At 52.1% G+C, this 15168-nt stretch overlaps 1 protein-coding gene across 1 annotated transcript in view; it reads right to left on the bottom strand.

Moving 5' to 3' along the window:
• LOC140427435 (homeodomain-interacting protein kinase 4-like) overlaps positions 1 to 15168 on the bottom strand; it is a 71568-nt gene that overhangs the window by 16690 nt on the left and 39710 nt on the right. The window contains exons 3-4 of the mRNA XM_072512962.1: positions 9537 to 9894; positions 4940 to 4994 (exon numbers count right to left, since the gene is read on the bottom strand). Of these exons, the coding sequence (XP_072369063.1) occupies positions 4940 to 4994; positions 9537 to 9894 (413 nt within the window). The remainder of the gene's footprint in view (positions 1 to 4939; positions 4995 to 9536; positions 9895 to 15168) is intronic.

Raw genomic sequence — 15168 nt, 5'->3', positions numbered from 1 at the left:
TGTCCGACCTCGGGTTATTTCGGGCAGCACGGTAGCACAAGTGATTAGCACTGTGTCTTCACAGCGCCAAGGTCCCAGGTTCGATTCCCTGCTGGCTTACTGGCTGTGCAGTGTCTGTGTGGGTTTTCTCCGGGTGCTCCGGCTTCCTCCCACAGTCCAAAGACGTGCAGGTTAGGTGGATTGGCCATAATAAATTGCCCTTAGGTGACCAAAAAAGGATAGGAGGGATTACTGGGTTACCGGGATAGGGTGGAAGTGAGGGTTTAAGTGGGTCGGTGCAGACTCGATGGGCCGAATGGCCGACTTCTGCACTGTATGTTCTATGTTCTATGTACTGCCTGTGGAGTTTGCGCATTCTCCCCCTGTCTGTGTGGATTTCCTCTGGGACCTCCGGTTTCCTCCCACAGTCCAGAGACATAGAACATAGAACATAGAAAATACAGCACAGAACAGGCACTTCGGCCCACGATGTTGTGCCGAACCTTTGTCCTAGATTAATCATAGATTATCATTGAATTTACAGTGCAGAAGGAGGCCATTCGGCCCTTTGAGTCTGCACCGGCTCTTGGAAAGAGCACCCTACCCAAACTCAACACCTCCACCCAACACCAAGGGCAATTTGGACATTAAGGGCAATTTATCATTGGCCAATTCACCTAACCCGCACATCTTTGGACTGTGGGAGGAAACCGGAGCACCCGGAGGAAACCCATGCAGACACGGGGAGGACGTGCAGTCTCCGCACAGACAATGACCCAAGCCGGAATCGAACCTGGGACCATGGAGCTGTGAAGCAATTGTGCTATCCACAATGCTACCGTGCTGCCCTTAAGAACAAATAAATCTACATTATATCATTTTACCGTAATCCATGTACCTATCCAATAGCTGCTTGAAGGTCCCTAATGTTTCTGACTCAACTACTTCCACAGGCAGTGCATTCCATGCCCCCACTACTCTCTGGGTAAAGAACCTACCTCTGATATCCCTCCTATATCTTCCACCTTTCACCTTAAATTTATGTCCCCTTGTAATGGTGTGTTCCACCCGGGGAAAAAGTCTCTGACTGTCTACTCTATCTATTCCCCTGATCGTCTTATAAACCTCTATCAAGTCGCCCCTCATCCTTCTCCACTTTAATGAGAAAAGGCCTAGCACCCTCAACCTTTCCTCGTAAGACCTACTCTCCATTCCAGGCAACATCCTGGTAAAACTTCTTTGCACCTTTTCCAGAGCTTCCACATCCTTCCTAAAATGAGGCGACCAGAACTGTACACAGTACTCCAAATGTGGCCTCACCAAAGTTTTGTACAGCTGCATCATCACCTCACGGCTCTTAAATTCAATCCCTCTGTTAATGAACGCGAGCACACCATAGGCCTTCTTCACAGCTCTATCCACTTGAGTGGCAACTTTCAAAGATGTATGAACATAGACCCCAAGATCTCTCTGCTCCTCCACATTGCCAAGAACTCTACCATTAACCCTGTATTCCGCATTCATATTTGTCCTTCCAAAATGGACAACCTCACACTTTTCAGGGTTAAACTCCATCTGCCACTTCTCAGCCCAGCTCTGCATCCTATCTATGTCCCTTTGCAGCCGACAACAGCCCTCCTTACTATCCACAACTCCACCAATCTTCGTATCGTCTGCAAATTTACTGACCCACCCTTCAACTCCCTCATCCAAGTCATTAATGAAAATCACAAACAGCAGAGGACCCAGAACTGATCCCTGCGGTACGCCACTGGTAACTGGGATCCAGGCTGAATATTTGCCATCCACCACCACTCTCTGACTTCTATCGGTTAGCCAGTTCGTTATCCAACTGGCCAAATTTCCCACTATCCCATGCCTCCTTACTTTCTGCATAAGCCTACCATGGGGAACTTTATCAAATGCCTTACTAAAATCCATGTACACTACATCCACTGCTTTACCTTCATCCACATGCTTGGTCACCTCCTCAAAGAATTCAATAAGATTTGTAAGGCAAGACCTACCCCTCACAAATCCGTGCTGACTATCCCTAATCAAGCAGTATCTTTCCAGATGCTCAGAAATCCTATCCTTCAGTACCCTTTCCATTACTTTGCCTACCACCAAAGTAAGACTAACTGGCCTGTAATTCCCAGGGTTATCCCTAGTTCCTTTTTTGAACAGGGGCACGACATTCGCCACTCTCCAATCCCCTGGTACCACCCCTGTTGACAGTGAGGACGAAAAGATAATTGCCAACGGCTCTGCAATTTCATCTCTTGCTTCCCACAGAATCCTTGGATATATCCTGTCAGGCCCGGGGGACTTGTCTATCCTCAAGTTTTTCAAAATGCCCAACACACCTTCCTTCCTAACAAGTATTTCCTCGAGCTTACCAATCTGTTTCACACTGTCCTCTCCAACAATATCGCCCCTCTCATTTGTAAATACAGAAGAAAAGTACTCGTTCAAGACCTCTCCTATCTCTTCAGACTCAATACACAATCTCCCGCTACTGTCCTTGATCGGACCTACATTCGCTCTAGTCATTCTCATATTTCTCACATATGTGTAAAAGGCCTTGGGGTTTTCCTTGATCCTACCCGCCAAAGATTGTTCATGCCCTCTCTTAGCTCTCCTAATCCCTTTCTTCAGTTCCCTCCTGGCTATCTTGTATCCCTCCAATGCCCTGTCTGAACCTTGTTTCCTCAGCCTTACATAAGTCACCTTTTTCCTCTTAACAAGACATTCAACCTCTCTTGTCAACCATGGTTCCCTCACTCGACCATCTCTTCCCTGCCTGACAGGGACATACATATCAAGGACACGTAGCACCTGTTCCTTGAACAAGTTCCACATTTCACTTGTGTGCTTCCCTACCAGCCTATGTTCCCAACTTATGCACTTCAATTCTTGTCTGACAACATCGTATTTACCCTTCCCCCAATTGTAAACCTTGCCCTGTTGCACGTATCTATCCCTCTCCATTACTAAAGTGAAAGTCACAGAATTGTGGTCACTATCTCCAAAATGCTCCCCCACTAACAAATCTATCACTTGCCCTGGTTCATTACCCAGTACTAAATCCAATATTGCCCCTCCTCTGGTCGGACAATCTACATACTGTGTTAGAAAAGCTTCCTGGACACACTGCACAAACACCACCCCATCCAAACTATTTGATCTAAAGAGTTTCCACTCAATATTTGGGAAGTTAAAGTCGCCCATGACTACTACCCTATGACTTCTGCACCGTTCCAAAATCTGTTTCCCAATCTGTTCCTCCACATCTCTGTTACTATGGGGGGCCTATAGAAAACTCCTAACAAGGTGACTGCTCCTTTCCTATTTCTGACTTCAACCCATACTACCTCAATAGGGTGATACTCCTCGAACTGCCTTTCTGCAGCTGTTATACTATCTCTAATTAATAATGCCACCCCCCCACCTCTTTTACCACCCTCCCTAATCTTATTGAAACATCTATAACCAGGGACCTCCAACAACCATTTCTGCCCCTCTTCTATCCAAGTTTCCGTGATGGCCACCACATCATAGTCCCAAGTACCGATCCATGCCTTAAGTTCACCCACCGTACAGACGTACAGGCTAGGTGAATTGGCCTTGCTAAATTGTCCCTTAGTGTCCAGAGGTTGGATGGGGTTACAGGGATTGGGCGTGGTCTTTCAAAGGGTCGATGTCAATTCAATGGGCCAAATGGGATTCGGGGGACGCGACTCTCCGAAATGGAGACAGAGTGTTTGCGCCTTCATGAATGCCGTCGCGTTTTACGACAGCGCAAAACGGGCGCGGGCACTACCAATTCTGGCCCCATAGGGGCCAGCACGGTACTGGAGCGGTTCACGCCGCTCCAGCCTCCCTTCCCGGCACCAAATGGGCACTGCGCCAACCCACGCATGCGCAGTTGGGCCGCACTAACCCGCGCATGAGCAGTTGAGCTGCACCAAATGGCAAATGCGCGGGGGACATCCTCAGCACGCCGGCTCTGATGCAATATGGCGTGGGGGTTCAGGGGCCGGCCGCGTAATAAAATAGGGCCGGGGCTGGAGAGGCCGGCCCGCCGATCGCTGGGCCCCGATCGTGGGCCAGACCCCATCGGAGGCCCCCCCCGGTGAAGGAGCGCTTTTCCCCGCCCCACACGCCGCCCCCCGACCCAATGCGCAGAGTTCCTGCCGGCTGCGAGCAAGTGTGAACGGCTCCGGCGGGACTCTGCCGTTTTTCGCGCGGCCGCTCGGCCCATCAAGGCCGGAGAATCGGCGTCCCGTGACGGGTGCCGCGCCAAACGCACCGGCGCAAATGGCGCCAATTCTCCGTTCCTCAGAGAATCGCCTGCCGGCGTTGGACCGACGCCGTGGGAAAAAATGGCACGACCGGCGATTCTCCCATACAGTGTGGCCTGGGAGAATCGTGCCCTATGATTCCTGACTCTCAGCCAGAAACTCTGGCTTCGGGTCTCATCCCACGGTTTGATAGATGAGGAAGATGCATTTGTAATGTAGCCAAACAGGCCATGTGTGAACCTGCGAATCCTTCCATTGCATTCCTAAGGCAGCTGACAATAGTGGGAGAGTTTCTTTGTCAGCCTTGTGATGGAAATAATGTCAGGGCCTCTAGCATCAATAGCCATAGCTCCAGACTACAACGTGCATGTGAAAAGTGCATGCTGCCACAGTAATCCCTAAGTGAACTGTAACACCATCAATAAACTTTGGGTTATGAGTGTCCTGAGGTGGAGTTAGAGGCAAGAAATCAAGTCACAGGTATGGTGGAGGGACACAGCTTGGTTCAGAAACCATAAATAAGTTACCCCCCCCCCCAAAAAAAATCATTATTTTTGTGTGATCTTGAATGATAATAAATATACAGCCTGAGCAGCTCAAATGACAGTCACCATTTATTGATTCCATTACTAGACATAGTAATATACTGTACTTACTACTTAATTCCATCTGCAGAATGGTTTTCAGTTCCAACGGTTACGTCCCTATTTCCTAATGGTTAAAAATAGGTAAATACAGAATAATATTTAAAAATTTAACTTGGTAAAAGGCCATAATTACAGTTGTCAAGTTGACTATCAGATGGCTTTGCATACTTTCATCCATAGCAATATAGACTCGCCATTCAACGGACCTGCAAGTCAACCACTAACCCACTCACTCATTGATTTCAAGGTTCAAAGCCTCCCACTCTCTCAGGCCCTGCTTCACACACTCCCAATCCTTGCATTTGCACCCATAGCCTCACATTATAAATCCAAAAAACCTAAGTCATCAGTTGCCCACCACTTTCTAGCCCCACACTTGGGAGTACCACTTTCACAAATAATCATCTATACCAGTCTCGTAACCTGCAGCTCAACAGTATTTATTAATATTTTGAAGGTAACATTGCAAATCTATCATTATACAACCCATCTATACGATTACTTTAAGTGTCCTGGAATTGTCCAGAATGACAGGTTTGATATACGCACAATACAACTCGAAACAACCTGGCGCTACAGAAAATATCAAGCACACAGATTGAATTACATTGCAGATGTAATTCAATCTGTGGGTTTCCTCTGGGTGCTCCGGTTTCCTCCCACAAGTCCTGAAAGACGTGCTGTTAGACGAATTGGACATTCTGAATTCTCCCGCTGTGTACCCGAACAGGCGCCGGAATGTGGCGACTAGGGCTTTTCACAGTAACTTCATTGCAGTGTTAATGTAAGCCTACTTGTGACAATAAAGATTATCATTATTATTAAATCATTGCACAGGGCAACGTTTTCAGTGTCTGGTCGCACTTCGGGTTCGGGGCAGGGTCAAGGGAAATGCCGATTCGGGGGCACCATGGATTTGAGCCAGGGAAGTGGGATGGAAATTTTCAGCGATGGGAGGAGAAAGGAATTAGGACACTGGGCAGGATTCTCCGAACCCCCACTGGGTCGGAGAATTGGCGGGGGGGGGGGCGGCATGAATCCCGCCCCCGCTGGCTGCCAAATTCTCCGGCGCCGGGGTTTTGTCGGGGGCGGGAATCGAGCCGCGCCGGTCGGGGGCCGTTGGCAGCGGCTCCCCCGGCGATTCTCCGGCCCGCGATGGGCCGAGTGGCCGCCTGTTTTCGGCCGGTCCCGCCAGCGTAAATCACAACAGGTCCTAACCGGCGGGACCTGGCTCGACGGGCGGCCTGCAGAGTCCTTGGAGGGGCGCGGGGGGATCTGGCCCCGGGGGATGCCCCCACGGTGGCCTGGCCCACGATCAGGGCCCACCAATCCGTGGGTGGGCCTGTGCCGTGGGGGCACTCTTTCCTTCCGCAACGGTCACTGTCAACCTCCGCCATGGCCGGTTTGGAGAAGAACCCCCCCTGCGCATGCGCTGGGATGACACCAGCACACCCTGGCGCTCCCGTGCATGCGCCATCTCGCGCCAGCCGGCAGTGGCCCTTCGCCGCCGGGTGGAGTGGTGCCAAGCCCTTCCGTGACGGCTAGCACGGCACCAAACACTCCGGCGCCGGTCTAGCCCCTGAAGATGCGGAGGATTCCGCACCTTCTAGGCGGCCCGACGCCGGAGTGGGTCACGCCACTTGGATCACATCGAACGTGAGGGGAGTTGGGGGCTTGGAGGGTTGGGGGGAGGGGGACTGTATGTGTTAATGGTGATTACGGGTGATTCCTGATTCCTTTTTGTCATTTGTTTATGTTAACATGCGGGCCAATGTTTGGGGTTTGGTGGGAGGATGGGATCGTTGTTATTGATATGGGCATTGACATTACATTACATTAAATTTGGGAGAAAATGTGAAAAAGGAGGAGAATAAAAAATATATTTTTTAAAACCTTGGGCGCGATTCTCTGCTCCCGCGACGAAGTGCCCATGCTGTCGTGAAAACCATCGAGGTTCACAACGGTGTGAAACGGCCCCAATCGCGACCGATTCAGGGACCGAAAATGGGCTAGGATCGGGGCCGCGAGAAACTCGGAGGGCGTGTCGCTAAAGCTAGCGTCGTCAGCGTGCGCCAGGCATTGGCGCCGCATAAAAGCGGCGCCGCGTCATTCGCCGCCTAACTGGCGTCACCCGCGCATGCGTGGCCGCCCCGCAAGAAGATGTCGGATGGATCTTGCGGGGCGCGGAGGAAAGGAGTCCTCCTTCAGAGAGGCCGTCCCGCCGATCGGTGGGCACCGATCGCGGGCCAGACCCCTTTTGAGTGCAACCCCGGTGTAAGAACCCCCCTCGCCTGCCCACAGGCCGCCTCCCCAGCGTTCCCGCACTGTTCCCGCCGGCAGCGACCAGGTGTGGATGGCGCCGGAGGGAAGCCGTCGCTTTGGGCAGGCCGCTCGGCCCATTCGGGCCGGAGAATAGCGGGTGTGGCGGAGAATCGCCATTTTGGGTGTCCTGGGCGATTCTCTGGCCTGTGCCGCGCAGAACCCGACAGGGCCGTTCTCACCGCTTGGGTTCATCGCGGGAGGGCGTCGGACCGGCGCCGTGGGGAAAAATGGCGCGCCAGGCGATTCTTTAAATCGGCGCGGGAGCGGAGAATCGCGCCCCTTATTTTTATAGTGTGTCTTTCATGTAGCAGCAATGTTGTCAGTCAATTGAAAGATGGCAAATGGAGGTGGGGGGGAGAACTGAGACACCATAGATGGGTAGAGTTAGGGGAGGTGACTGAATGTGAGATTGAAGAGCCGCTTGAAGGTAGGGGAAAAGATTTAGGAAGGATGTGACAAAAAGCAAGCTGGCGAGTTTGTCACCTATGGTAGGGCAGAGGCTAGCAGGATGCTTTAGGAAGACCAGATGCAGAAAAGTGGATGGTGCATGTTAGAGTGTAAAGCTGGAGAAGGTTACATAAAGGGTGAAGTGAGGTCATGGGAAATTTTGTAGAGGATGGTCAAGAGGATTTTGTGGTCAATACATTGAGGAATTGGTAGGTAATGGAGGATAATAGAATGGATTGTCAGGAGTCCGTAAGGAGCAGCTGATGAACAATGTAGGTTTGAGTGGTTTGCAGTTTTTGCAGCTTGAGAGGTAAAGGCTCAGAGTGCGGAGTGACAAATGCAGAAATGAGACCTTCAGCAGGTACGTTAGAAGTAGTGGATATTGTGAAGTTCAAAATAGGTGATCTTGGTGGTATGTGAGCTCTAAATCTCAACACTGGTTTGAACTGAGCACCAATTTTATGAAGTGCCGAGGTTATGCATGAAGTTCAAATGATATGAGGGACAGAATCAAATATCATAAGACAGCAACTAAGGCATTTTTCAAAACAATTTTACTCTTAAAATGGACAGAGACATGTTTTAAGGTGAAATATAAACAATGTACAGCACAGTGGCACAGTGGTTAGCACTGCTGCCTCACAGCACCAGGGATCCGGGTTTGATTCCGACCTCGGGTGACTGTGTGTTGTGTGTACGTTCTCCCCGTGTCTGTGTGGCTTTCCTCCCATAGTCCAAAGCTGTGCAGGTTAGGTGGATTGGTCATGCTAAATTGCCCCTTACAGTGGGGTTGCAGGAATAAGGTGCTCTTTCAAAGGGTCAGTGCAGACTCAATGAGCCGAATGGCCTCCTTCTGCACTGTAGGGATTCTAGGATTCTAGGATGTTGAGAAGGCTGCTGCAAATTAAAATCATTGTCAAAGGTATTCAGGAGCTTCACAATTCTAGTGCCTCAGTCTATTTCATAGAGGAGCCTGATTGGCTTAAATCAATAGTTTTTAACGCCTTGTGTACTCACTGGTCTTACACAGTACAAACGCACTAATGAAACAATATTTTGGACCTTCTCCAATGGCTAAGTTGGCAAAGGCACCAGGTAACAGCCATGCAGGCATAAAGGCTTCAGGTTAGGGTAGTAGAGGGACTGTCATTGGTCTGAACAAGCATGGCTAAGAAGATTAGAAAGAAACTCAATCATGGGCCTCAGGCCTGATTGCTATTCAGTGGCCCTGCATGGGAAGCATATCCATCCATAGCTGCAAATGTTAATCATTACTTCATTTTCCAATGCCAATGTTTTAATAGCTTGTCAACATTAACTGCCCAGGTTAAGAAATGAAAAGGCAAGTTATCAAAGGGGTCTCCATACCCATGGATTCATAAGCCAATCACAATGGACTTTTCAGGAAAGAAGAACACAACAGCTCAGGAACGCTCAAGTCCTTTTTAAAACACACAACTAATAGCAAAACGTTTTCCCAAGAATCTTAGCCCATTTCAAAGACAAGTAAGTATTTGATATGATTTGATTATGCCCCCAGATTTGGGTAGATCATCAAAAGGACCCATCTTTCTCCTTGCTTCCTGGCCTGCCTACCTTTCCCTCCCCGCCTCTCTACGTGATCGTCCCTGGCACTGTCTCCCTCTCTGCAAATGTTAATCCTTACTTCACTTTCCAATGTCAATCAGCCTGATGCGTGTTGCATTTCTGACTTTTTAAAACATTTTGAGTTTCTCCATTTTCTTGCCCTGTTGAGCATTATTTTGTTCCATTGGATTCCTGGCTTTCAAATATCGTTTTTTTAAAAAAGATTGTTCATTCCTAAATTTACTCTTACCATCCTCTTCATCTATAGTGGAGTTACTGTCGAGTAGCTCATTCTCAGATGCACAAAAGGATGTGGCATTTTCACTGTTGCGTAGCTGGGGCGACCATCTGCCAACGTCTAATGTACTCCACCCTTTAGATAGAAGCAAACCACCTTCTCCATGCTGGTGTTTTAGAGACCGCCCTTTCAGCATAGGTACAGAGGAAACACTCTCCTTTGGCTCCTCAGTGGGTGCCGACTTCCTTGGCCGGGACCATATCCGTCCAAAAAGGTTAACAGTCTTTTGTTTTACCCGATGGTGAGCTAATTTCTGCTCTTTACTACTGAAATTCTCCTCTTCTGGTAAAGGTTTCATGTTGCTGTTCTCCTGTCAGAAAGCAAAAATTGACAAAGTGAGTTACAGTAACCAGGGTCGGGGTTAAATCAAGTGGTGAACAAGAGGTATCATGGGAAAAAAGGGAGGGGGAGGGATGGGAAGGAAAGAACGAAAATGGGGAGTTCGAAAATATGACAAGGGGAGGAATGCAGGGCACTACTTGACAAAACAGAAGTCAGCCTGCTCCTTAAGCAGAATTTCCCTCGACTTCTTCTGGTGGAGGAAATCTGTCACAGTACTGGGCAAGCGCATGGCTGGGTTGTAAGTTAACATTTTATGGTCACTATGATTGCCCATGGAGTCCCAAAATAACCTCTGTAATGCAAGAGAACATGAGTGGGGCAAATCGTACTGAATGCCAGATTGGTTCAGTGGACAGCCGGCACAGCAAGCAGTCAGGAAGGCAAATTGCATGTGCAAGAGGATTTGAGTCCAGAAACAAGAATGTATTACTGCAGCTTTACGGGGGCTTGGTGAGACAATACCTGGAATATTGTGTGAAGCTTTGGGCGCAATTCATACGCTCCAAGCAACCAACATTTTTTATTAAAAGGGGAGATGTCATGGTATGCACTCATGCACATAATGAGATGAAGTGACAGACACCCAGTACAGCCAATCAACACACAGGACAGAACACAACCAATCACCAGGTAGAACACTAGAAAGTGGTCTACCACTATAAAACACACGAGGCATCAGCACTCTGCCTCTTTCCACTGGTGACAACTGTAGTGACAGTCAGGGTGTATATATCAGTTAGCACCTTCTACACGTGGCTCAGAGCTAGTCTGGTCTAGTTAGTAACAGCAAGTACGCTTAGATTAGTAGAGTGTCAAACCCATAGCGAACTGTGTGCACTTCTTAACAAATTCAATAAAGCGTATTGAACTAACATCAAAGTTTGGAGTCTACTTTCAAGGACAACTGCATCAAGTTGCAGTCCGTGTTACCCCAGGGTGAATAACACGACATGGTACCAGTAGTCTACTATCTCAAAGTGGCTTACCTCGCGTGATTCCGTGACGACCAGCAAGTGCCTTCCAGCGGCATGGAGAAGATCCAGGCCCCTCCACAGCTACGGATCTCCGGCAATCTCGGCGCCAACTGGCGGGTCTTCAAGCAGAGGTTCCTTCTCTACATTGAGGCCTCAGACCTCGAGGATGCGTCCGATGCCAGAAAAATTGCGCTGCTCCTATCAACTGCAGGGGATCCAAGCCATCCAGAATTTCAACTCGCTTAATTTTACCGACGCCAGGACAAGACCAAATTCAAGACCGTTTTGGAGAAGTTCGACAGTCACTGTGAAGTCGAAACTAACGGGAGCTTTGAGCGCTATATCTTCCAGCAACACCTTCAGGGTAAAGATGAACCTTTCCAATCCTTTCTAACTCATCTCCGGGGTCGGGATTCTCCGATATCGGCGTGATCGGCGTGTGATAGAGGTTTATAAGATGATCAGGGGAATAGATAGAGTAGACAGTCAGAGACTTTTTCCCCGGGTGGAACAAACCATTACAAGGGGACATAAATTTAAGGTGAAAGGTGGAAGATATAGGAGGGATATCAGAGGTAGGTTCTTTACCCAGAGAGTAGTGGGGGCATGGAATGCACTGCCTGTGGAAGTAGTTGAGTCGGAAACATTAGGGACCTTCAAGCAGCTATTGGATAGGTACATGGATTACGGTTAAATGATATAGTGTAGATTTATTTGTTCTCAAGGGCAGCACGGTAGCATTGTGGATAGCACAATTGCTTCACAGCTCCAGGGTCCCAGGTTCGATTCCGGCTTGGGTCACTGACTGTGCGGAGTCTGCACGTCCTCCCCGTGTCTGCGTGGGTTTCCTCCGGGTGCTCCGGTTTCCTCCCACAATCCAAAGATGTGCAGGTTAGGTGAATTGGCCAATGATAAATTGCCCTTAATGTCCAAATTGCCCTTGGTGTTGGGTGAAGGTGTTGAGTTTGGGTAGGGCGCTCTTTCCAAGAGCCGGTGCAGACTCAAAGGGCCGAATGGCCTCCTTCTGCACTGTAAATTCAATGATAATCTATGATTAATCTAGGACAAAGGTTCGGCACAACATCGTGGGACGAAGGGCCTGTTCTGTGCTGTATTTTCTATGTTCTATGTTCTATGTCCGCCGACCGGCGCCCAAAACGGCACAAATCCCACCTGCATCGCGCCGCCCCAAACGTCGCAAAGTCTCCGGCCCGGAATGGGCTAGCAGCGACGTGACGCTATCCACGCTGGCTCACGTGGTTCACGGCGTGACGGCTCATAAGACGCGCTGCTCCCCCCACCCGACCAGAAGACCCGACCGGATGGCCGCCCGCCGCTCAGCCCCGAGGTTCCAGTCCCGCGATATTGAGGCGTTCCTGGACGCAGTGGAGCAGAGGAGGGAGGCCCTATAACCCGGACACGGCCGCAGAGTCGCCGCAATCCACAGCCGGCGTCCGTGGAGGGAGGTGGCAGAGGCCGTCACCGCTGTGGCCCTGACACCACGGACAGGCACCCAGTGCCACAAGAAGGTGAACGACCTCATCAGGGCAGCCAGGGTGAGCCCCCCCTGCCCGATATCCATATCCCCAATATCCCACCTCCCCCATATCCCCCCTCCCCCATATCCTGCTCCTCCATATCCCCCATATCCCCCCTCCCCCACATCCCCCTCCCCATATCCCCCCTCTCCCATATCCTCCATATCCCCCCTCTCCCATATCCCCCATATCCCCCCTCCCCCATATCCCCCATATCCCCCCTCCCCCATATCCCCCTCCCCATATCCCCCCTCCCCCATATCCCCCCTCCCCGTATCCCCCCTCCCCCATATCCCCCTCCCCCATATCCCCCATCCCACATATCCCCCCTCCCCCATATCCCCCATATCCCCCCTCCCCATATCCCCCTCCCCATATCCCCCCTCTCCCATATCCCCCCCTCCCCCATATCCGCAAGTGAATCCAGCCCTAACCTTAACCTCTGCAATACACGCGCAACCGATGGTGTGCATTCGTATACCTGTCTAACACTGTTGCCTTTTACCCCTGCCACCAACCCCCACAGGAGAAGCGCGCACACAACACCAGGGAGCATGTGAGGACTGGAGGAGGCCCAGCTGATGAGAGGCCACTGACCGAACATGAGGAAAGGGCCCTGGCACTGGCTGGCGGACCTGAGGACCGGGAGGTTGCTGATGCAGAGGTCGGGGGCCCACTAGCAAGTGAGCCACCGACAGCCCATCCCCATATCCCCCCTCCCTCATATCCCCCCTCGCCCATATCCCCCCTTCCCCATATCACCTGATCTCTGCCTGCGTGTCTAACCATGCATGCTTCATTGTGTATCGCAAGAGCAAACGTCGATGCACCCATACCCGCAGGTGCAGACCGCCTGCAGGATGCCCCTCGGAGACCACGGGAGACGGAGAGACCCGGACCCTCTGGCATGCGACGCCCGCACGATGCCCCTCGGAGACCACGGGAGACGGAGAGACCCGGACCCTCTGGCATGTGACGCCCGCACGATGCCCCTCGGAGACCACGGGAGACGGAGAGACCCGGACCCTCTGGCATGCGACGCCCGCAGGATGCCCCTCGGAAACCACGGGAGACGGAGAGACCCGGACCCTCTGGCATGCGACGCCCGCACGATGCCCCTCGGAGACCACTGGAGATGGAGAGACCTGGAGCAACAGGGAGACGGCGCCCCCGTCTCATGCGGGTGCGGCGACGCAGGCGTGTGCCACCCAGCGACGAGAGGGGCAGCCTCAGGCTGAGCCACAAAACCACAACCCAGGACACCCCTACCCAGGAGACCCCTACCCAGGAAACTGAAATACAGGACAGTGACACAAATTGGATGGGTGGAGACGAACTGCCACCCCAAAGTGCCATGGACTCAGAGTCGGACGATGCGCACGACTCAATGCCACTGCTGTCACCAACACCCTCCACCATCGCAGAGACGCTCACCTCGGTTGGGCACTTTAGTGATTGAGGCGTCTGGTACACTCACTGGTGCGCACAACACAGCTGTCCCGGTACAGAAAGTGGAGGTAGGAGCAGCAGGGGGGCCGTGCGGTCGGAGGGCAGCCCGGCACAAGCAAACATCTGCCGCCCAGATGGATCCCGGGTTCCTGGAGTTACCACACCCACCCAAAGATCCGATGCAACCACCGAACCTGGGACGAGCGAAGAGAGTGACGGCCAGCTTGCGGCGGCTGCAGTCGCAGGTGGAGAAGTCCACCCGCATCCAGGAACAGGCAGTGGTGCCGGTCATGCGTGCCACCCAGGCCGACACCGCACGGGTGGCGTCCGCAGTGGAGACAATGGGTGCGACGGTGTCAGACATGGGGAACGGTTTGCGAGGCCTGGGGCTTTCTGTGCAGGCGGCGTCTGTGGCCCAGGACATGGCTGCCCTCTCACAGGAGGCCATGAGCCAGCGCCAGCGGCAGATGGCAGAGGGGCTCAACTCCGTGGCACAGTCTCTGAAGGCCATGGCCCAGTCTCAGCAGGCCATGGCCCAGTCTCAGCAGTCCATGGCCCAGTCTCAGCAGGCCATGGCCCAGTCTCTGAAGGCCATAGCCCAGTCTCAGCAGGCCATGGCCCAGTCTCAGCAGGCCATCGCTGAGGGCATCGGCGCCATTGCCCATGTGCGAGCCGGCGTCGCACAGTCACAGACAGGGTTTGCCAACCCCCTGAGCTCCATGGCTGCAAACCTGCAGACCCCTGTTGATACCAGATGTCGGGGGGGCATCGGATGGCCAGTCCGTTCGCATCCCCCACCCATGTAGAGGCCTGGGGGTCATCGGGCACCCCGAGGGAGGAGGAGGTGCTGGGACCCGTTCCGGGTCCCATTGTAGGGGAGATCCCGGAACACCTCAACACCTCGGGCTCCCCCCCTTCCATCCCAGGTGCATTGGGTGGGCAATGGGCAGGACAGGCTGGCAGCTTGCCATCCCAGTTGCCCGGGCCGCAGCCTGGCCCATCTAGGCCAGGACGCCCCAGGAAACGGCCGCCCAAGGGATCCCGTGTCAGAGGGCAGGAATCACAGGAGTCCACCTCCAGTTCTGCTGTACCGTCTGGGGAACCACCTAGGAGTAGTCAAAGGGCGTAAGGCCAAACAATTAGACACTGAGTAAGTTGGCACGGGTGCAGGGCACAGATGAGTTTTAGGGGCTAGGACACGTGCATGAACTCCTTTCGTTATTAAAGTCAATGTTACACCTACAGAAGCTGCCTTTGTGCTCTGTCCAAAGCGTGCGGGGG

The sequence above is a fragment of the Scyliorhinus torazame genome, chromosome 7, assembly GCF_047496885.1.
Source record: "Scyliorhinus torazame isolate Kashiwa2021f chromosome 7, sScyTor2.1, whole genome shotgun sequence".
NCBI classification, from domain to species: Eukaryota; Metazoa; Chordata; class Chondrichthyes; order Carcharhiniformes; family Scyliorhinidae; genus Scyliorhinus; species Scyliorhinus torazame.
This window is presented reverse-complemented; position numbering and strand designations above follow the sequence as displayed.